The following is a 24,093-nucleotide window of genomic DNA, read 5'->3' as shown; positions in this document are numbered from 1 at the left end:
ATAATTAATTAATCAACCTGTTTGTCTTATTAATTTGCCCCTTTTCCGACATTTTTAGGTGTCCGAGAGAAGCTTGCTTATGTGTCCTCTAATCCTAATACGCTTGCAACCTAAAATGGCTGCTGCTATGCGGGAATTTCTACTGCGCATGCGTCGGTCATAACCATGTGACGTGACGTACTCGCAGTCTTGGTAGGAATCTGTTGCACCTGAGCATTAGAGCTAAGATGGCTGCTTTGTGTTCTCACATGCGAGAAGTTTGCATTGCTGCCTTTGCTAAGCTGTTTGTTCTGCTTAACCATAATGCTATAGTTTATTATAAAGTAATGGGTATAGAGTAGAAGTTCATGGTATACAGTGTATTCTTTTTTCTGTGTTCTGAAACTGTTTTCTTTCCATTTCATGGTACATTACGAAATATGGCCTATTGTTCCTTGATGCACTCCATCTTGCTTGAAACTGCGTCTGCGCAAGTTCTGCGAGTCTCCACAGCAGTGACCTTTGAAACCGGGCCTGATGGCAACTCCAGCCAAGATGCGCCTGGGAAGACAACTCTCACATAGTCGAAGAAGCTGAACTGTACCAAAATTAATACAATGTATACAATGTTAAATTCACCATTGTTATGTATAAAGCCTATGTAATGAGAACCTAAAATTCAGGGGGCGGGTACGCAATTTAAATGAGGAGCCTGAGAAAGTTAAAATTTTAGGTGGTGTGATGACCTGTCCTTTTCCTCTGTCCAATCGAAATTGGGGATCCTTACCATTGCAACATTGGGGGGTGGTACACTGACCTGGAAAATAGTATAACTAGCCTAGGTTTAGCTAGAGAAATTGTCCGACTTGTCCGAATAGCTGACCTGTCACTGACCCAACGCACTCAATAGCTGATCGAGAACAGAGGTGCTGCGAAGCACTCTGTCAGAAGACTCGCTGACCCAATCGGGGTTTTGGGACCTTAAGTGCTGGCGAAGCACTTTGCTGGGGAATTCGATAACCCAATCGGGGTTCTGACTGATAGCTGCAGAGAGGGTGTAGCGCAGGCGTTGCAACTGAACTGCGGGTGCTGGTCTCAACTTTGATGGTCCGGTTCTGATTCAAATCTGGTTTTCCTGTCCTGTCTCTGACCTGCATCTTGCTGGCCTACTGGCGTTTGCAACTTTCGGGGTTTCTGTCCTCAACTGACCCGTGGCCAGGGTTGGTCTCCGCACCGTTCTAGGTAAATATAAATCTGTGGGTGTCAGGGGCTAGTGGTGGACAGAGAATGAGACCAGAGCACGGTTTGTCTATAGTTCAGTTTTTATTAAGTTTTGCTTTTAAGTAGGGATTTGACAACAGTCCTTCCTTCGTGGGGTTGTTTCTGGTCGCAGGGAACGTCAGGGTTTGGTCCGATGTCCCGATTCTTGTGGCCTCAGGGTAAAGAGAAAACAAACGGGTTTTTACTGATCTGCTCTCAGTATTAAGTGTAGTGCTACCTTCACCAAATTAAAGAAAAAAGGGGGGTTGTGCTTTAGTGCAAGGGTCACCGCGGGGCCTCCCGCCTCCCCGACCTTGCTACCTCCCACCTCCCCAAACACCCCACCAGAATGCCCCTTTTAACAGCACTTGCCTTGGGCTGTGGCCCGACTCTCGGACCACAGCAGCTGGACCCGTGGCGTCTTCTCCCTTCAGCCCACCGGGTATGGTAGCAGTGTCGGGAACGTCGCTCAGTAGCACTCGCCGTGCACTCTCTTCTCTCCGAGTCTCCTCTGCCTCCGGGTGTTCCGTAGCCGCCTCCGCTCTCACGCTCTCCGCTCTTCGGATCTCCTCTGCCTCCGCTCTCACGCTCTCCGCTCTTCGGATCTCCTCTGCCTCCACTCTCACGCTCTCCGCTCTTCGGATCTCCTCTGCCTCCGCTCTCACGCTCTCCGCTCTTCGGATCTCCTCTGCCTCCGGGTGCTCCTCTGCCTCCTCTCCGACCTCGCACACCGTCCGTTCCACGCCTCTCCCTCTTATCCTTCCTGGTTCTGCCGGCTGACGGGACTCCTCCCCCTTCCGCTGTGCAACTGCTAGACCGCGGCTGTTGGCTTCCTCGTTCTGTGTTCTTGGCAACCAGGAAGCGGTGTTTCTTTCTTCCTCGTCTGCTTCGGAGGGCTCCAGCCGCTCCTCCTCCCCACACATCCTCCCCCTCAAGAACGGACGGGGTGGCCAATCGGGGTACGGATGACGGGACAGGTAGTCAGCACAGATCTGTTTGGATCCCGGAACATGCAGGGTCTGAAACGAAAAGGGTTGTAATGACAGGAACCACCTGAGTATACGTTGGTTGGTGTCTTTATTCCGAGCAAGCCAAGTGAGGGGAGCATGATCAGTCAGCAAAGTGAATGAGCGACCCAAAAGATAATACTGCAGGGCCTCCACCGCCCATTTGATGGCCAGACACTCTTTTTCAATAGTTGAGTAATGTACTTCTCTAGGGAATAACTTCCTGCTTATAAACAACACAGGTATCAGTTCACCCGTCTGATCAGGTTGTTGAAGAACCGCCCCTAAGCCAACTCCTGAGGCATCCGTCTGCAACACAAAATGTTTCTGAAAGTTTGGACACCGTAGGATTGGCTTTGAGCATATCACAGATTTAAGTTTTTGGAAGCTGGTTTCGTGTTTTGATTCCCATGTCCTGATGTGTGTAGGTCGATTGTTGGCTAACAGGTTAGTAAGGGGTTCTGCGAGAGTGGAAAAGTGTGGAATGAACCGCCTGTAATAGCCTATAAACCCAAGGAACGATCTGACGTCTTTTTTTTTTTGGGGGGCTAGGTATCGCTTTAATGGCTTCCACTTTACTCATCTGGGGTTGTAGATGGCCGCCTTGAATGGTATATCCCAAGTAATGGATGGAATCAGTGGCCAACAAGGATTTCATTGGATTAATTTTCAGGCCGGCGTTCTGTATGGTTGTGAATACTTCAAAAAGATGTCGTAAGTGTTCCTCCCAGGATGTGCTAAAAATCACAATGTCATCGAGATATGCGGCCGCATACTCTCGGTGGGGTTGGAGGAGGCGATCCATAAGCCTTTGAAATGTAGCGGGGGCCCCATGGAGGCCGAAGGGCAACACACGGAAATGGTAGAGTCCTGAGGGGGTTGAAAAGGCAGTTTTTTCTTTGCCTAGTGGGGATAAAGGGATCTGCCAATAACCCTTGGTTAAATCAAGAGTGGTCATGTACGTTGCAGCTTCTAGCTTTTCTAGCAACTCATCGACCCTTGGCATCGGGTATGTATCGAACTTGGTGACGCTGTTCACTTGCCTAAAGTCGATACAAAAACGTAAACTTCCATCGGGCTTCGGTACTATCACGATGGGAGAGCACCAGTTGCTAGTGGAGGGTTCTATGATATTGGCCTCTAGCATGGCAGATACTTCCTTTTCTATGGCCTCCCTTCTAGCTTCTGGTATCCTATAGGGCTTCTGTTTGACAATGGCGTCGTTTAGGACGACGATGTCGTGTTGTACCATTGAGGTTAATCCGGATGTGGAGGAAAAGAGCCCAGGGAACTGTGCGAGAGTGGCCTCGAGTTGGATCCTTTGGGTTGGGCTTATGACCTCTCCTATGGGGACGTTCTCCGGGGAGGAAACGGCAGTGGGGATAATAGGAATGCCCAGGGGTGTCTGTGTGGTCACTAGTAAAGACGATTGTCCTGTTGCTACCTCTTCAGGGGGTTCTACCCACTTTTTTAACAGATTAACATGGTATATTTGCTTCCCACCTGGATGTAAGGGTTGAAGTACGTTATAAGTGACAGGGGTTACCTGCTTCTCTATAGTGAAGGGTCCTTGCCATTTGGACAACAATTTATTATCAGACGAGGGAAGGAGTAGTAACACTTTATCCCCTGGTTGGAATGTCCTTAATTGACTATTGCGGTCGTATAGTCGTTTCTGGGACACTTGGGCGTTCTCCAAATGGTCATGGACCATACCCCATATATGAGAAATGGAACTTCTCAAGTCAGCTGCATATTGGGGTAGAGGTTTGCCCTCCTCTTCTTCCTCCTCCCACTGTTCTGCAGTCATGTCTAGTAGGGTTCGGGGTCTCCGACCGAATAAAACCTCAAAGGGGGAAAACCCCGTAGACTTTTGTTCGTGAGTCCTTATGGCAAACAGTATAAGGGGTAATTGATGGTCCCAATTCCTTCCTGTGTCTGAGATGACCTTGCGGAGCATGTTCTTTATGGTCTTGTTGTACCGCTCCACAAGGCCATCTGTCTGAGGATGATAGGCTGCAGTCCGTATCTGCCTGACGCCCAGGATATCACATATGTGGGTCATTAAGCGAGACATGAAGGGGGTCCCCTGGTCCGTGAGGATTACCTCTGGGAAGCCCACTCGGGAGAAGAGAGTGATCATAGCCCTGGCTATTACCGGAGTAGACACCGAAGACAAAGGAAAGGCTTCGGGGTATCTACTGGCATAATCAACAATCACCAGCAGATATTTATGACCTCTTGCTGAGGGAGTTAGGGGTCCCACAATATCCATACCCACCCGTTTGAATGGTACGTCAATAATGGGGAGAGGATGTAAGGGAGCCTTTTTGATAGCAGCGGGATTGGAGAACTGGCACCGAGGACATGCAGCACAATGTTTAGCCACATCTCTTTAAACACCGGGCCAATAGAATCTGGTTAGAAGATAAGAAAGAGTTTGCTCTTTGCCGTAATGTCCTCCCCCAGTATAATTGTGGGCGAGCTCCAACACATGTCTACGGAATGCTAGCGGCACAAGGAGTTGGTTTGTTATCGTGTCACCCTTTCTGGTGGTCCTATACAACAAACCCTGCTGTACATAAAAATAGGGTCCTACCTTGTTGTTGTCCTGTTCTTGTACTTGTTCCCAGGCATGCAACAAGGTATTGTCATCCAACTGGGCTGACCGGAAGCTACGAGCAGGTCCCACCGTATCTGCAGGGGTCATAGAAAAAACAGATAACCGCCCTTTCAACTGGGAATACTCGGCTTTATCTTTTCTCTTTTCTTTTCGACTCTTACGGTCTTTCCCTGCTACTCCTTCAACATCGCTGTTCCCAAAAGGGGCCTCCCTCCACCAATTTACGGAATCTTTCTTGGCTTCATCAATATATTGATCGAACTTGGGGTGATCAGTGCCTATTATAACGGCCTCTGGCAGGGAGGGTATAACGCCCACTCGGCGTAATTGTGGGTCATTGGAAACCTCCAGCAAAACCTCCGCCACCGGATATCCTTTGGTGTTACCATGAACACAGGTTACATAGACGGTCTCATCTGTTTGTAGCTGTTGGGGATGGACCAGCGAGGTGTCGACCACAGACACACGACATCCGGTATCCAATAGGGCTTGTTGTTTTTTTCCATTGAGGAATACTTCTCTTTTATACTGACAAGGTCCCTTGCCTATGACGTACACACGCCCTCTGGAATACCCTATCTCCATGGGTTCGGCCGGTTGGGCTCTAAGGGGGCAGTTTCGGGCTATATGTCCCCACTCAGAACAGTGATAACACTGGGGTCCCTGTGTGCTGGACCCAGAGCCGGGGTTGGCCGGCCTAAACGGAACGCGGGGAAGGAGGGGAACCCTGGGTTCTGGTCTGCTTTGGGGTCTGGGAATCAGGGGTCGAGGGCTGGGAATGGGTGCTTTACTAGAGCTTGTGCGGAATTCAGGCGACCTGTGATATGCACAGGCTAGGTCCACCGCTACAGTTGGGGTAAGGTTGGGGTGTTGCCTAATCCAGGATCGAGTGGAAGGGGGTAAGGCATCCAGGAATTGTTCTAGGAAGACCTTTGCCATCAGATCTTCTATGGTTGTGTTAAGGGGAGTCAGCCACCTAATGCCTAAATCTTGTATCCGATAATACAGGGCTCGTGGATTGTCTCCTGGGTTCCACCTTTCTTTCCTGAATTTGGCCCTATAGTACTCTTGGTCGCACCCAAGTCTCTCGAGGATAGCTTTCTTCACGTCCTCATATGATGTTCTGCCTGCTGGATTTGCTGCTTGGTACGCCGCCTGTAACTCGCCTGCAAGAAGGGGGGCTACATACTGGCTCCATCTCTCCTTTGGCCAGGACGCAGTTGTCGCTACTCGTTCAAAATTAGTAAAAAAATAGTCCGGATCCTCCCCGTCCTGGAATTTCTGTAGAACAGAACTGGGTACATTGGGATGGATGCGAGCAGTGGCTATAGCATCAGTAAGGCGTAGGATAGCCGTATCCTGTACCTGTTGGTTGGTGATAAGAAGGGTGGCCTGGTCCTTTAATGCCTCTTGCAGGGAATCCCTTTCTGTCTTGGCAGTTTGCAGCTGCTGTTCGAACACCAGTTGAAGGTGTCTCTGTCCCTCTGCTAACTGATTGATAATGTTGTCCACCGGGATAGGCACGGGCTGTGTCATGGCGTCACCTGTCTATCCCACTTCTGACACCAATTTGTCAGGGGCTAGTGGTGGACAGAGAATGAGACCAGAGCACGGTTTGTCTATAGTTCAGTTTTTATTAAGTTTTGCTTTTAAGTAGGGATTTGACAACAGTCCTTCCTTCGTGGGGTTGTTTCTGGTCGCAGGGAACGTCAGGGTTTGGTCCGATGTCCCGATTCTTGTGGCCTCAGGGAAAAGAGAAAACGAACGGGTTTTTACTGATCTGCTCTCAGTATTAAGTGTAGTGCTACCTTCACCAAATTAAAGAAAAAAGGGGGGTTGTGCTTTAGTGCAAGGGTCACCGCGGGGCCTCCCGCCTCCCCGACCTTGCTACCTCCCACCTCCCCAAACACCCCACCAGAATGCCCCTTTTAACAGCACTTGCCTTGGGCTGTGGCCCGACTCTCGGACCACAGCAGCTGGACCCGTGGCGTCTTCTCCCTTCAGCCCACCGGGTATGGTAGCAGTGTCGGGAACGTCGCTCAGTAGCACTCGCCGTGCACTCTCTTCTCTCCGAGTCTCCTCTGCCTCCGAGTGTTCCGTAGCCGCCTCCGCTCTCACGCTCTCCGCTCTTCGGATCTCCTCTGCCTCCGCTCTCACGCTCTCCGTCCTTCGGATCTCCTCTGCCTCCACTCTCACGCTCTCCGCTCTTCGGATCTCCTCTGCCTCCGCTCTCACGCTCTCCGCTCTTTGGATCTCCTCTGCCTCCGGGTGCTCCTCTGCCTCCTCTCCGACCTCGCACACCGTCCGTTCCACGCCTCTCCCTCTTATCCTTCCTGGTTCCGCCGGCTGACGGGACTCCTCCCCCTTCCGCTGTGCAACTGCTAGACCGCGGCTGTTGGCTTCCTGGTTCTGTGTTCTTGGCAACCAGGAAGCGGTGTTTCTTTCTTCCTCGTCTGCTTCGGAGGGCTCCAGCCGCTCCTCCTCCCCACAGTGGGGAAACAATTAGTTCATTTGCGTCCTTTTCTTACCCTTTCCTTTAAACTTGGTGAGGTATAATTGCATATGTTCCTGTACTTTCCCCTTCCCTTGTGACAAAATACTAAAGTTGTGAAGGTGCCTTTATTAGCATGTTCCATTTTTCCCCTACCTTATAGTTGGATATTAAAGTACTGTCTCTGAATAAATAGATGATCCGTTTCTTACCCTTCCTTAGGCTAACTGAAGTAGTTATCCTGAATTATTAGCGTGTTCCTTTTTCTTACCCTTCCTATAGCTACATGGTAAACTCAGTTTCGTAATTACAATTTCATGTTATTTTTCCTTCCCTCTTTGAAAGCGATTTAATTGTGACATTCCTTATTTTTCCCCGTCCTTTAGAAAGTACCAATATCCAGTTCTAAATTCTGATTCTCAGTATGCTCCTTTTCTTACTTTCCCTTTAGTCTTCTAAATGGTTGGCATTATATGTCTTATGCATGGTTATATACTTTTCATGATTCTGATTATTGATAGCTTGCTTGCTGTAAATCTTTTACTTATAACAATTGAAGAAGATTAGATAAAGGTTTTCATAAACTTCCTGAGTCTGTGGTCATTACATGAGTGAATATGTTATTTTCTACCTATTATTCTGACTCCCTGATCTAATAGGTTACAGGTACCAGTGACAAGGATTGGTAAGTCAATGGTATAGGAATCAGATAGGATTAAAGACTGGTAGTAGAGTGTAGGTTACCCGATTAAGTAAATATGGTAAACTGAATTATGGGCCCAAGTGTGCATATGGTAAAATTATAGTTGGGTGACCTGCGCGCTCTATCTGTATTTTTCTGGTAGCAGATTGATGGTTAGGGATTAGTTAAGATAGGTAGGTAGGTAAATTTGCTGCTAACTGTGAAAATTAAAATTGCTGCTAAATAAGTATTGATCGATCAAATGTAAATTGTTTTGAAATGTTCTGAAATGTTTTGACATTTTAATGATGTGCTGCTATATTTGATCTATGTATTAACAAAACCCGTTTGTGATTGTTATATGTTTGTCTGGAACCCCCGGGGCAGAATAGCGGGTGGTAAATGGAAGCCACATCGCAGTGAGGTCACTTACTTGCAGGAAAGTTAGTGCATGGTTGGGCAGAACTGGAAGCACTAATTAGGGTTTTCTGTATGAATGAATGAATAAATGACAGCAGAGAGTTCGCTGGCAAAACTTCTATTGTGATATAACCTAGTAAGGGTCACACGGAAGGAGTAGCAGGTTCGTCTGAGCTTGATTGATAGCAAAGGGTTCGTTGGTGAAACTTTCGACTTAGGATATATCCCCGAGTGGATGAGCCTCAAGGAGTAGCAGGTTCTCTAATGCTTGTGTGAAGGGTAGGCAGAAGAGATCTATCCGCAGTATATGAAAAGTAAACAGAAGGGATTTACTTGCAGTGAAATAAATCTTTCTTTCTAGACACTTGAGTACAGTGGCGAAAGTTTTGCGTTGTAAATTAAACAAAGCACTTGCACTTTAAAAGGTAGAAATTGAGGTTTTCATTACCTTGTGAAGGAGGAAGTCAGTTACGGAGCTGTGCTGACGTCACTCAGTGCCGCGCTGGTATTGGTTGAAACAGCGGGCGTGTAGCTGATATAGCATTTTAAAGGAGGGGTGAGCACAGGAGTGTGGGAACTTGTCTCATGAGAAAAAGCAGTGCACTCATTGGTTGAATTAGTTTGAAATCGCAACGTTGGTTGGTTGCAGGGAAATAAAAAAAGTGTTTGTATTGGAAGTGATTTTGTAAACAAAGTAATTTGCGAAAAGTATATTTGGTATCCAAGCCATCCAGAGATTCGACCTGATCCCAGATATCAAGGTTTTGCGAGAGAACAGTCAATAAAAGGTGAACTCGCATTATGTACGGAGGCAAGAGAAAAATGACACTTGTAGACAAAGTAAAGAATTACTTCAAGAAAGACAAGCCCATCAAAACTAGAGAAGGTGTTATCATTCCACCACCAAACACTCCCACATCATTTATGTTATTTGACAGAGGCTACCATGCTTGCATATGGTTAGAAAATTGGGTGGAATATACTAAAAATGACGGAATTTTAGCATTTCCCTTAGAAGGTACATTTAATGGGAGAATTTTGTTTAACTTGAGGACCCAAATGAATGATTTACATCCCAGACCTAGACTAACGCAATATGAGGCATTAGAAGAATGGGAAATAGAGGCTTTTGGGCAAGACAGACCCAGAATTGACAAAGGGTTAAGTACATTTTATCCGAAAGTACAGAAAGAAACACGAGAAAAAAGAATGAAACAGTGGAGACAGAACATGATGATAGAGGGACTATACCCTGTATTACCAGTAGGAGAGCCTATGGGAGGGAAAAGGGCAGAGAAAACAAAACATTTAATAACCAGTGGTGATGCAGACGATGATTATCTGGAGGATTTGTTAATGAAGAATCCACCACCTTATAATGAGGAACCCAGATCCTTAAGTACGAGAAACCCATTTCTGAAACCGAATTATGATGAAGGACAAAGTATGGCTAATCTAAGTGCTCCGAGTTTTAACCCTCCCTTGATTCCACAGATAGTACATGAAACCTCCATGGAAAAGGTATTACAGGACAGAGAACGAGAGGCTTTAGTCAAACAAAGAACTGAACTAATCCAGAAAATCTCCCAATTAAATACAAGCCCTGAAGCTCTGACAATTCCAGTAACTATTGGCCCAGTTGTTCCTTTGTACGGGGATAAGCAAGCTAGTCCAAAAGCTCCAGTTATGACTACATCTGTAGTGCAGCCAAGAAAAGAGCCCATGGTAATAGATGACCAGGCAAGTGAATGTGAATCTGTAACTTCCTTGATGGATCTACCCATAAGGGGACCAGAAGGCAGTTCACAGAGAAAGAACACTCCTTTTAGTTGAAGAGAAGTCTAGATTGAGTCATCTTCTGGTACCAGAAGTGCCACGGTAGTGACTCCTGAAGAAATAGACAGATGGACCCTAGAACTAGAGAAACCAAATCCCCAGCCAAAACCATTAGATATATATAAACTAAGAATAGAATTGGAGGAACTGATGGCTGGGAATGTGGGTTTAGACAGACTGAACACCCTTAGTGAAGATGAATTATTATTCATTTGCAAAAGTATCACCCGTAATACCAGAGTGTACCATGAGAAATTAATGGACACTGCAGCTAGCATGGGAATAGACATTGGCAAATCTAAAGTATTGCAAAAACCCTACAGAGCAGAATTCTCTCACAAAGATTTAGAAAATATGAACATGTCAGGGAAAAAGGTACAGATAAGAGAATTACTAAACCTGTTACAAAAATGGGGAGGATTGGAAAAATGGAAAGCCAGGTGGGCAAAGAAAAAAGAAGAGATTAGATCAAAACAAATGACTTCTGAATATGTTTTAAAAGAAGCAGAAAAGGTGTGAAAATGATATCCCATGCGAGAAGTGCCAGGTGGAGGATATGTACATGTGCCATGGTCCCGTCAGGATATTGTATCCTTTACAAATGACTTCCCAAAATTGCACGAAAAACCTGTAGAATGGTACAGACAGGTCGAGAGATTTGTGAAAGTTTCAAAATGCCTTCTGAATGATTTGGATGGATTCTTTGACATTGTAGTTCCCGTAGATTTGTGGACAGAATGTAAAATTGCTGTTGATTGGCCAAGTGAAGAATACCCCAGAGACCCAAAGACAGGAGCCCCTTCCGAGGATGTCATGAGAAAGTATAATCAGGTGATGTTGTACCTGAAAGGAAAGGTGCCTGCGAAAGAGACTGATTGGACCCGAATAGATAGAACTACTCAGAATCAAGATGAAACTGTACATTCCTACTATGAACGTCTGTTACAAGTGTTCAAGACGTACAGTGGCTTGGACAATATCGAAATGAAGGACATGACCCACTTCATTTATCGATCTGTGTTAGGGTTAAGGCCTGAGATCTCACAGTGGATCAATGACAATAAAATCTGCTGGCAGTGTAAGCCAATTGATGAAGTCCTTAAATATGCTAAATACTGTGAAGATGAGCTGGAAAATAAACGAAAAGAGTTGAAAGAAAAGGTCATGTGGGCACAGGTAAATTTGGCAGAGCACCAAGAACAGCAGTTGAGTAAAATGACTAGTAATCAAAATCAGGGCCGTGGGAGTGGGGGAAAGCCAACACAAAAGAAAAGAGAGCACGTGTCACTAATTTACACATAAATTCAATTCTAAAAGTACGAAAAAAGAGGTGTTGTAATTATATATCTAATATGTTATTTTGTCGTATGAGAAGTTGGCAATGTCTTGTTCAGGAATATGCCTAAGCTTAAGATTGGCTCCATAAACATCAATGGTTTGAACGATTGGAAGAAGAGGGGTAGATTTAAGGAATATCTTAAAATAATAGATATAGATATTCTGGCGATACAAGAGACTCACTTGCCATGGAAGAAAAAGCATTGGCTTAAGTTAAAAGGGTTCGAGATTCTGTCTTGCTCCTCTCAAACGTCTACCACAAGGGGGGTGGCCATCATTGGGAAGGCGGGCCTGGGTGGCATTAAGCGCTGTAAGGCAGATGCCCTCGGCAGGTGGGCTGTATGTGAAATGAACCTGGGATTTACTGTTTGCTCAATCTATGGAGCTAATTCGGATGATCCGGAGATCTTTGATTTTATTGAGAAAGAATTGATAGATTGGCCAGCTCCATTAGTAGTCTGTGGAGATTGTAATATTTCGGCAGATTTTACTAATGGTATCCCATATACTGGACGTAAACCCAGGGTATATAGAGCCATATCAGCGCTGTTGCTGTCACACGGGTTGAGAGATGTTTGGGGCAATAAAGAAGCATTGGATACTGGGTTTACCTACTTCTCACATCCCTTTAAAAAATACTGTAAATTAGATTACTTTTTTGTATCAGCCACAGAAATGAACAAGGTTAAAATTTCCAAACTTCCAATGATAATGTCTGACCATAACCCCCTGGTAATGATAATGGATGTTAATCGACCTACGAAAGGACCTAGACCATGGACTTTTGATAGGAAACTATTAACCGACAGCATCTACATTGAATATATTAAAAACTGGTCAAAGGCCTTTTTTGATGCCAACAGATATAGTGCCTCCCAGGGGGTAGTATGGGATAGTTATAAGGCAGGGCTAAGAGGGGAGACCATTAGCTACACTAGTAGACAATGGAAAAGGACCAAGTTGGAAAGGGAGCAATTACTGGAAAGCCTGAGTGAGGCAGAAATGCAGCATCAAAGGGATACATGTCAGGGGCGGCAAGGATCGGAAAGTCTTGAGAGGATCAATACTATAAAAGCGGAACTACAGAGCCAATTGGCCAACAAATCAGCGGCAGAATGCCATACAAATAGAACCAGGCTGTATGAGACAGGGGAACAGGCCGGGAGGGCATTAGCGCTTCGTATCAAACAGGTCACGTCAAAAAATATAATTACAAAAATAGAGGAACAAGGGAGAGTATATGAGGAACCAGCTGAAATTTTAGAGGTCTTTAGAAGGTATTATCAAGATCTATATCAGGAGGAGGTGGTGATAGATGCCCCAATTAATAGCTGGGAAAGTATAGGCGTAAAACTGGGTTAGCAAGAGAGGGAGGATCTGGAACAGGTTATAACGATAGAGGAGGTAATAGGAGGATTGCAAAGCCTGGCATCAGGAAAGGCGGTCGGCCCGGATGGGCTACCACTTGAAATATATAAATGTCTGCGGGAGGAAATATCCCCTCTTCTTCTAGACCTATTTAACGGGATTATGATAACTGGCAAGATACCGGAGTCATGGATGAGCACCAATATCGTGGTGTTCCACAAAAAGGGCAAGCCCAAAGAAAATCCAGGGTCCTATAGGCCTATCTCCCTAGTCAATGCCGACAATAAGCTGTATGCCAAGATCTTGGCTACCCGATTCGGGAGGATCATCGCGGCTTTGGTCTCACCCTGACAGCATGGATTTATCCCAGGAAGAGGCACGACGGACCATATTAAAAGAGCGATTACCGTGTTTGACATCTGCGCTGCCGGGGGGGAGGGGGCCGCGATGGTACTCCTCGATGCGGAAAAGGCATTTGACCTGGTAAGGTGGTCTTTTCTTTGGAAAGTGCTGGAGGAGAGGGGGTTCGGACCAAGGTTCCGACAGGCCATACAGGCAATGTACTCTACTCCCTCAGCTAAGATCCAGCTGATGGGGGGGAGCTCAGGAAAAATTAGTATAACGAGGGGTACTCGGCAGGGTTGCCCCAGCTCCCCTATCTTATTTGCGCTGTACATAGACCCATTAATCACACAAATATTGTCTAACATGGGGATAAAACCAGTAATTATAAAAGGATTTCAAACAAAACTGCTCGCATATGCGGATGACCTAGCTGTTATTACGAACGACCCGAAATCCGCTATGAGGGAAATAGTGAGCATGACAAATCTGTTTGGGAAATGTTCAGGTTATCGATTGAATGAAGCCAAGACCCAAATTCTGTGCTCCAAGAATATAATTAAACAAGATGCTAGGTATGTCAATTTGGTGGTGTACCTTGGTATAACACTCAATTCACAACCAGGGAATATAATCGGAGATAATTTTACACCACTTTTGAAATCAATGGAACAAGATTTAAAGAGGATGAATACACTTCATTTATCAATAATAGGCAGGGCTAACGTCATTAAAATGACTATGTTTCCCAAGATTTTGTATAAACTTAGATCTATCCCATTTAAAATAGAGGACAAATCAATAAAGGAAATTGAAACCATTTTTATGAAGTTCCTATGGCAATATGGCAAGATCAGAAGATCAAATAGGTATATGTCTTTACCCCAGGAAAGGGGAGGGCTTGGTATGCCTAATATTAGGAATTATCATTGGTCCTGCCTTCTTATAGAAATGGCAATACTCTTTGATCAGGAGGGGGCGGCTCAGGAAAGGGGCCATGATGATATCCCATCCATATTTCAGCTGGCACTGGGTGACGAAGCATTTGGGGTACTCTTGAGAAGAACGGAAAGAAGGTATTATAAGAAATCACGGTATAAATTACTTGAAGGTATAGTGGGGGTTTGGGCATATGTGCAGAAAGTAATGGGAATTTCAAAGTATAACCATCATACTCCTCTATGGAATTCTGGACTTTTCCCAAACTTCTGTATGGATGGACCCTGGAGACATTGGGAGCATCAAGGCATTGTAACACTTGGGCAAATAATGGTGAATGATGCTTGTAGATCACTGATTGACCTAATGTTGCGATATTCATTACAGGAAGGGCAAGAATATAAATATCTTCAGGTGGTAAACACAATTAGATCAGTAAGACCCCGAATAAATTTGGGTAAAAGGAGTACTCTTCTGGACTATCTGAAGGGGGGGGGGGCGCAGAATTAATGGACTGTATAAAATTCTTATGGAAAGATCTCCAGATGATATGCTTAAGACCGAGGCAGCCTGGGCTCTAAAATTGGGGGACCCAGAGACTGATCTGGATAGAGCCCTTACATTTGATAAAAGGTTCTTGCGCTCCTCCAATCTTAGAGCTCAACACTTTAAAACTTTATTTAATTTGTATTATAACCCATCCAAGCTGTTTGTTTGGGGGATGAGGGTTGACAGTGGTTGCCCCAGATGTGGCAAAGGACCCGCAGATATTGTACATATGTTTCATGGGTGCGAAAAACTGAAACTAATTAAAACGGAGATAACGGCTTTCTTAGAGGGGCTCCTAGAAGTAAAAATAGGTTTATCCCCAACATTATTGATTATCGGATGTGATATTAAACTAAAATTAAGGATTGAGGAGGAAGCCTTAGTTTTCATAGCAGCAGCAGTACTCCGAATATTAATATCAGCCGCCTGGAAAGATGTAGAGGCTCCAACATTTCAAATGTGGCTATGTAGGTTGCTTGGTATCCACAACATTGAGGGTGCCCTATATGAACTTAAGGGCTTAAAAACAAGAGAGATGGGGTTACGGTTGTGGGCACCAGTGGCTAGATGGAGAACTACAAGGATGAGGGGTCAGCTGAATGGGAATTAATGGTGTCTTGTCTTAAGCCTCTTCTCTCTACAGTTTCTCCCATCCTAGAATGCCGTTAGCGGAGATACGGAATGTAAGAATGGCTAAGATTTAATGTAATCTAACTATGCAAAATCTTTTTCCTTTTCATTTCCCGTTTTCTTTCTATACTCACATATGTTCATAATTTGTTTATGTTTGCTGGCCTTGCTCTATTGGATGTTTGCATCTGGAATGAAAGGTATCTTATTATGTGATATGAATACACGTACTCTCAATAAAAAAAAATAAAAAAAATAAAAAAAGGGAGTGGGGGAAAGCCGAGGGTAAAAATGAGCAGAGAAGAGGCGAGAAAAAAGTTTCCCTGCCACGGGTGAGGAAAGGTGGGACACTGGAGGGACGAGTGTAAGGCTGTGCAGAATGGTAATGTGCAAATTAATGATTTAAATCCACAGACGCAGAATGAGCTACCACGGAAGACCCAGCAGCAGGAAAATAGAATCAGTTGCCTCGTGCACCTTGGCCAAATTATAGGAGCAAAGCACAACAGGGTGAAGACACCGCAAATTGGGAAGGAAGGGAGGATAGAAATGCAGCAACTTCACAATTTTTGTTAAATGACACATTCCTCTGTGATGAACCTTACTGACGATGCCTGAGGGGGGAGGACGAGGAGTGCGTGCTTGGCACCTCCTTGCCCGTGGACCAGTCAGGGCCATACATTGAAGGAAAGGTTGAAGGAAATGATGTCACCTTTCTGTTGGACACTGGTGCTACCCGTTCTTCTGTGAGAACAGCAGACGTTCCAAACCTACCCCTCTCGGGAGAAGCGATCCAAGTAGTGGGCGTTTCTAATAAGCTAATTAGTACCCCAGTTACAGAACCTATGGAAATGAAATTAAAATAGGAAATTTTAAAGAGATGCATAGATTTGTTGTCTGTGACTCAAGTCCTGTAAACCTACTAGGACGAGATTTGTTGTGCAAAATGAACTGTACCATCTTTTGCACTCCAAATGGTGTCGAAATTCAGACCCCAGATGAAGATGGAATATACAAACTAATGTTAGCAAGACCCGACACAGAAATTAAAAGACTGACAAAACAAGACTTACCTGAAGAACTCCAACTGACAGTGAAACCGGAGGTATGGGACTTTACTGGAAAAGATGTAGGACTAAAGGCAAATGTTGACCCAATTAAAATAGCAATAAAAGAAGATGCAGTCTACCCAAATACTCTACTGTATAAAATGAGTGCAGAGGTGAAAGCAGGGGTTGCTATTGAAATCAAACGGTTGCTGGAAGCAGGCATTTTACAAGAAGTGTTGAGCAGTCCTTGTAACTCACCCATAATTGGCATAAAGAAACCAAGTGGTAAGTACAGGGTCGAACAGGACCTGCGCAAGGTTAATACAATTGTTGTTCCTTGCTGTCCTGTCGTGCCAAATCCTGCAGTGATTCTATACCAAATACCATGGAATGCTGGATGGTTTACCGTCATTGACCTATGTCATGCATTCTTTTCGATTCCATTGCATCCAGATAGCAAATTTCTTTTCTCATTTGAATTCGACAGTCATGCCTACGTCTGGAATCGTGTTCCTCAGGGGTACACAGAAAGTCCTTAAATTTTTAATCAAATTCTGAAAAAATGCCTTGAATCTCTGATATTGCCCGGAAAATCAGTCCTACTGCAATACATAGATGACCTCTTGGTGGCGTCTAAAAGCAGGAAAGACTGCGTTGTCGACACCATTGCCTTATTGAACCACTTAGGTGAAGGAGGACATAAAGTGTCGCCAGACAAACTACAGTTCTGTACCACTTCAGTGAAATATCTGGGGCACCAGATAGAGAGAGGTGTTAGGAAAGTTACCACAGAAAGAATTAGGATAATTCGAAACATGGAATTGCCCAATACCCAGAAAGAAATCAGAATGTTTCTTGGAGTTGAAGGATACTTTAGGCAGTGGATTGTGGGATTTGCAGTCCTAGCAAGACCATTAATAAAAATGACAAAGAAAGGAGAAAAAGACCCAGTGGAATGGGATGACGAAAGCATGACAGCTTTTGTGAAATTACGAGAATGTCTGTGTACAGCTTCTGCATTAGGAATGCCTGACTACTCAAAAGAGTTTGCACTGTTTTGCGACACACGAGACAATTGTGCACTTTCAGTCCTGACCCAGATTCATGGCTTAACTAGACGTCCAGTGGCATATTTTTCTTCCACATTGGACCCAGTAGCAGCTGGATTACCCGGATGCCTGAAAGCAGTAGCCGCAACATGCATGAGTCTCGAACAGGGTGAATCCATTGTTATGGGACATCCTGTAACTGTGTATGTTCCACATGCCGTTGTGTATTTTTTGACAAGAACTAAAACTCAGTATCTCACACCAAGTCGGCTGACTAAGTATGAGAGAATCCTTGTAGGTGCAAGAAATGTGACCATTGCTAGATGTAATACTTTGAATCCAGCTACCTTACTGCCAAATTCACTCTCAGCAGAAGTAAAGGGAGAAGTTGAACATGACTGCATTGATCTGACTGAGTATAGCACAAAACCACGCCCAGACATAAAAGAAGAGCCCTTAATTGATGCAGATTATGAGCTGTTTGTAGATGGCTCATGCATGAGACATGAGGAAGGAGGCCTAAGCGCTGCTTATTCAGTGTGTACTTTGGGAGGTCCAGTAGAAGCATCCTATTTGCATGAAGTCAAGTCTGCACAAGTAGCTGAATTGGTTGCATTGGCAAGAGCCTGTAAATTTGGAAAGAACTCAAAAATAACCATATACACTGATAGCCAGTATGGTTACGGGATTGTGCATGACTTTGGCCAATTGTGGATGCAAAGGGAGTTTCTGACTTCTTCAGGTACTCCTATCAGAAATTAAAACTATGTACAGGATTTACTGGAAGCAATCCAGTTACCAAAAGAATTGGCTGTGGTCAAGTGTGCTGCTCACAAATCTGGCAATGACAAAGTGACAGCAGATAATCGATATGCTGACCAGTTAGCCCAGCATTGTGCTAAGTACAAAATGGCCATTAATAAAAAGTTTGGGGGAAACGGAAACAGCTGCCAACTTATGATGCTAGAAGGAATAAACACATGGGAGGAAGTGAGAGATCTACAGGACTCAGCAGAGCCAGAAGAAAAGGAAAATTGGAGAAAATGTGGTTGTCAGAGAAGGGATGAAGATGGTGTCATTGTTTACCTTGACGGTATGCCTGTGTTGCCTGATTGTCTGCTTGCTCCTATGGCTAGGTTGATTCATGGAGACACACACTTGGGAAGAGATGCTACGATACGCATATTTAGACAGGCATGGTTCAACTCGAAATTCAGAAACATAGGAGAGGCACTCTGCCAGAGGTGTCTGGTTTGTCAGCAATTTAACCCAGGAAAGAAAACTGTAGTGTTGCCAGGAAAGATTGGAAAGGCAGAGGGCCCCTTTATACGACTACAACTTGACTTTATTCAGTTACCCCCTTGTCGAGGAATGAAATACATACTTGTCATTGTCTGCCTATTCTCAAAATGGGTGGAAGCTTATCCTGCATGCAGGAATGATAGCCTCACTGTAGCCAAATTGTTACTTAGGGAACTTATACCTCGGTACGGATTTCCGGACACAATTGAATAAGACAGAGGAAAGCATTTCCATAGTGAAGTGATGAAACAGATTTGTGAAGCATTCAAAATCATGCAAAAACTGCACTGTGCATATCGCCCAGAGGCTTCTGGAGTGGTAGAACAACTGAATGGCACTATAAAATCAAGATTGGGAAAGATGTGTGAATCCACTCAAATGGAATGGCCTGATGCTTTGCCCTTTGTTTTGATGGGACTTAGAAGTATTCCAGACCGGAACACGGGCTTAAGTCCCCATGAGATACTGATGGGAAGAGCAATGCGGCAAGCATGGGTTCCAGGATACAAACTGATAAACATATCTGATGATTTGGTACTAGAATACTGAAAAGAACTGGCTGACCAAGTGCGTTCTATCTCTCACCAGGTTGGGGAAGACGCTGTCGCCAGACCAACAACTCCAGCACATGACCTGAACCCAGGTGATTGGGTCGTAATAAAGAAACATACTCGAAAAGTTGCCTTGCACCGAGGTGGGGAAAACCGCGACAAGAAATTCCGGTTACCACCACAGCTGTGAAATGTGCAGGAGTACCACGGTGGATCCATGCCAGCCATACGAAGAAAGTAACTGAACCTGAAGAAACTGAGGCTGAAGGTTGTGCAGCTGAGGGGTCCCAAGATATCGGTCCTGAAGTAGCTGAAGAAAATCAACCAAGCTCCAGTCAAGATGATTGGGTCCCAATAATCGACCTGACAATAGATCCTGCGAGAACAAGAAGACAACCCTATTTAGATAGAGAGTGGAATAGTGAGGACGAGATAGGTATAGATATAGGTATACTCAGATCATCGAAATCCAAATCAAATCTGATTCTGAGGAGGACCAGATAGGGAAAGAACAGGTAATTGACACTCCTCCAAGAACTCCTGAGCCAGAAGAGGGACAGATAGAAATTAGGGCGGAGGTTCAAGCGGAAGAAAATCAAAAGTTCGAAGTGCTTGAACAGGACCAGATAGGACTAGACAATTGTGTTCAGGAAGAAGAAATCGAAACACACCAAAGCCAAAATCAGCATACACCTGAACAAGGACAGCTTAGTGACCAGCCGGAAGAAGCTGATGAAAGATCTGGACCTAGTCAGTTAGGGAGAAACACAGAAGAAGAACTTGAAACAAATGTGCCACAACTGAACGAAAATAAAAGAGCGTTTGAAGAAAGCCAAGACACAGTGCCAGTTAAAAGACTCAGAAAAGAAGACAAAGTACCTAGATTTGTCAAGAGACTGAGACTGCGACTAAAGACAATTAACGAAGAACCTGAAAAGGTGAACGAGGTCTCAAATCAAGCTGATCCGTCTGTGATACAAACCAGGAGACGGAGTGCCCGAATAAAAAGACTGAATAGCAAATATCAGAGTCCTGAATGAACTTATCTTGTGTTGGAAGACTTTGAAAACTTGGAAATAAGTGACGAAAGTGAAGAAGAATTGGTTACTGACCAGACTGACGAAGTAGTGAAACCAACCTGAAAGTTGCTCCGAGTAAGCAAGCTGTGCAAAGTTACAAAGAGGGGTTGAAGCTCTTTTGAGTCAAAATGTCTGATTCTTCTGTGAATGGGAGACCAAGACGAAGTTGTTTAAAGACATGCTGCAAAGTATGTTTATGTAGTGTAGCAATAGTACTTATACTTTGGATAGGACTAACAATAGCTATTCTTTCTATGATGAGTAAAGACACAAACCTGTACCCTACTAATCAATTGCGGAGAGAGACAGAAGAATTACAAACTAGAAATACACCACAAAGAGTAGATACACCAGAAAAGGCACTTGGCCTTAGACAAACAAAGGTAGATTTAGAAGCACCAGATGAGGAAGGAATACACTATAACAAAATCAAGAACAAAACCCATTTAAATGTATTTGCAAACCTGTTAGTACATTATGTAGAAGCTATGGAAATAGACGACTGTTATGTCTGTATGAAGCTGCCTACCTCGGTAGCTGAGGGTGTGACATATCATCATCTGCCACTAACCTATGGAATTCCCTGTAGTATTCTGACTAGTTTATTCTATAGAAGAGGACCTTTACAGTATTATTGTTCAAACTTTGATGTCATATTTTCTGAACTTCCTGTGCGAAGAAACCTGAACCCTGTACATACAACTAGAGATGTAGCAAAATACATGAGTGAATATTTTCTAACTGTAGGTAAAATAAATATAGATGACGCACACAAAGATAACCTGACCTGTTCATTACACGAAAAACAGAAAATGTTTCTAAATATGGTAGAGAAAAGAAGACAAAGTTCCCAAAAGAAAGCAAAAGACAAAAATCAGAAAACCCCTGAATTGGCTGAGAGCATAGGGAGCACCTCAAATGGTGGGGCTAATGCTGCTATGTTGCTGGATTTCGAAAAGAAGAGAAAACTTTGTCTTCAAATAGAAAGAACCAGTTATTATAACAATATATTCATTGGTTCCAGTGAATGCGAACACAATTACAAGGTAATTGGGGGTTGGGGTTTCAAAGATGGGTTAGAACCTGTGTTTCCTGGAATTTCTTATATATGTGGAAACAAGGCTTATTTCAAATTGCCCGACCAATACTTTGGTATTGTCTTTCCAAAGATATACCATGTGGGTAAAATCACTGACAGCACTGAAAGAACTAATGAATTAGTACGTAGTAAAAGAGAAAGTGTTGGTGAAATAGTAGGTGATATTTTTAGTGCATTGATACCTACAGTGGGAGTGGCTCTGAATACACACAGAATTTGCAAATTGTCAACAGTAGTAGATCGGCTATCGACTGACACTGCTGGAGGGTCCCTGATGGTCAATACCGAATTGGTTGCGATCAGATCATTGGTTTTACAAAATCGACTTGCTCTTGACACATTATTGGAAAAAGAGGGCGGAGTCTGCAGAATGTTGAAATCGCAACATTGTTGCACTTACATACCAGACAAAAGTGTGGAAATTAAAGGGTATGTGAGAAACATTACAAATTTGGAAAAAGAGCTTAAACCACTGGAGGTTGACAGTGCATGGAAGAGACTTACTGATGGTCTCTCCGCTGTAGGTAGTTGGTTTTCTAATTTAGGTAAAAGTCATGTGAGCAAAATACTGATGCCAATAGCGGGAATAGGTTTACTAGTGTTCATAATAATAATTTGCTGCAAATGTCGAAAGCACAAAAAGAAATATTCTGTGAATAGGCGAGGAATGAAAAGAAATGTCGAAGAACTTGAATTAGAATAATTGAATAATCAGATTTACAAAAGAGTGAAAAATTCTCATCCTAATATAGATGCTGGGAAAAAGCTAAATAAAAAGTTTGAAGAGATTGAGATGGGTAAAATGTGAAAAGTTGGCATCTGGTTCCATTAATTATGATGATATAAAATAACATCCAAGAGGGGATTGATGGAGCAAGGATTCGCACGTAAAGCGACTTGCTTGTAATCATGAACCTCAAATAACGATAATTAATTAATCAACCTGTTTGTCTTATTAATTTGCCCCTTTTCCGAAATTTGTGGGTGTCCGAGAGAAGCTTGCTTATGTGTTCTCTAATCCTAATACGCTTGCAACCTAAAATGGCTGCTGCTACGCGGGAATTTCTACTGCGCATGCGTCGGTCAAAACCATGTGACGTGACGTACTCGCAGTCTTGGTGGGAATCTGTTGCACCTGCCCATTAGAGCTAAGATGGCTGCTTTGTGTTCTCACATGCGAGAAGCTTGCATTGCTGCTTTTGCTAAGCTGTTTGTTTTGCTTAACCATAATGCTATAGTTTATTATAAAGTAATAGGTGTAGAGTAGAAGTTCATGGTATACAGTGTATTCTTTTTTTCTGTGTTCTAAAACTGTTTCCTTTTCATTTCATGGTACATTACGAAATATGGCCTATTGTTCCTTGCTGCACTCCATCTTGCTTGAAACTGAGTCTGCGCGAGATCTGCGAGTCAACCACAGCAGTGACCTTTGAAACCTGGCCAGATGGCAACTCCAGCCAAGATGCGCCTGGGAAGACAACTCTTACCTAGTCGAAGAAGCTGAACTGTACCAAAATTAATACAATATATACAATGTTAAATTCACCATTGTTATGTATAAAGCATATGTCATAAGAACCTAAAATTCAGGGGGCGGGTACGCAATTTAAATGAGGAGCCTGAGAAAGTTAAAATTTTAGGTGGTGTGATGACCTGTCCTTTTCCTCTGTCCAATCGAAATTGGGGATCCTTACCATTGCAACATTGGGGGGTGGTACACTGGCCTGGAAAATAGTATAACTAGCCTAGGTTTAGCTAGAGAAATTGTCCGACTTGTCCGAATAGCTGACCTGTCACTGACCCAACGCACTCAATAGCTGATCGAGAACAGAGGTGCTGCGAAGCACTCTGTCAGAAGACTCGCTGACCCAATCAGGGTTTTGGGACCTTAAGTGCTGGCGAAGCACTTTGCTGGGGAATTCGATAACCCAATCGGGGTTCTGACTGATAGCTGCAGAGAGGGTGTAGAGCAGGCATTGCAACTGAACTGCGGGTGCTGGTCTCAACTTTGATGGTCCGGGTCTGATCCAAATCTGGTTTTCCTGTCCTGTCTCTGACCTGCATCTTGTTGGCCTACTGGCGTTTGCAACGTTCGGGGTTTCTGTCCTTAACTGACCCGTAGCCAGGGTTGGTCTCCGCACAGTTCTAGGTAAATATAAATCTGTGGGGAAACAATTAGTACATTTGCGTCCTTTTCTTACCCTTTCCTTTAAACTTGCTGAAGGTATAATTGCATATGTTCCTGTTCTTTCCCCTTCCCTTGTGATAAAATACTTAAGCCGTGAAGGTGCCTTTATTAGCATGTTCCATTTTTCCCCTACCTTATAGTTGGATATTAAAGTACTGTCTCTGAATAAATAGATGATCCGTTTCTTACCCTTCCTTAGGCTAACTGAATTGGTTATCCTGAATTATTAGCGTGTTCCTTTTTCTTACCCTTCCTATAGCTACATGGTAAACTCAGTTTCATAATTACAATTTCATGTTCTTTTTCCTACCC

At 44.0% G+C, this 24,093-nt stretch overlaps 1 protein-coding gene across 1 annotated transcript; it reads right to left on the bottom strand.

Moving 5' to 3' along the window:
* Positions 1 to 4,641: 4,641 nt before the first annotated feature.
* On the bottom strand, positions 4,642 to 6,405 carry LOC144784172 (uncharacterized). Its single transcript, XM_078662842.1, has one exon. It carries the CDS (start codon positions 6,403 to 6,405, stop codon positions 4,642 to 4,644), a length of 1,764 nt encoding a protein of 587 aa, XP_078518968.1.
* Positions 6,406 to 24,093: the final 17,688 nt, after the last annotated feature.

The sequence above is a fragment of the Lissotriton helveticus genome, chromosome 10, assembly GCF_964261635.1.
Source record: "Lissotriton helveticus chromosome 10, aLisHel1.1, whole genome shotgun sequence".
Taxonomy (NCBI): domain Eukaryota; kingdom Metazoa; phylum Chordata; class Amphibia; order Caudata; family Salamandridae; genus Lissotriton; species Lissotriton helveticus.
This window is presented reverse-complemented; position numbering and strand designations above follow the sequence as displayed.

Coding starts and splice junctions, on each gene's coding strand:
- LOC144784172 (XM_078662842.1), bottom strand. CDS start 6,405: ATGACACAGCCCGTGCCTATCCCGGTGGACAACATTATCAATCAGTTA.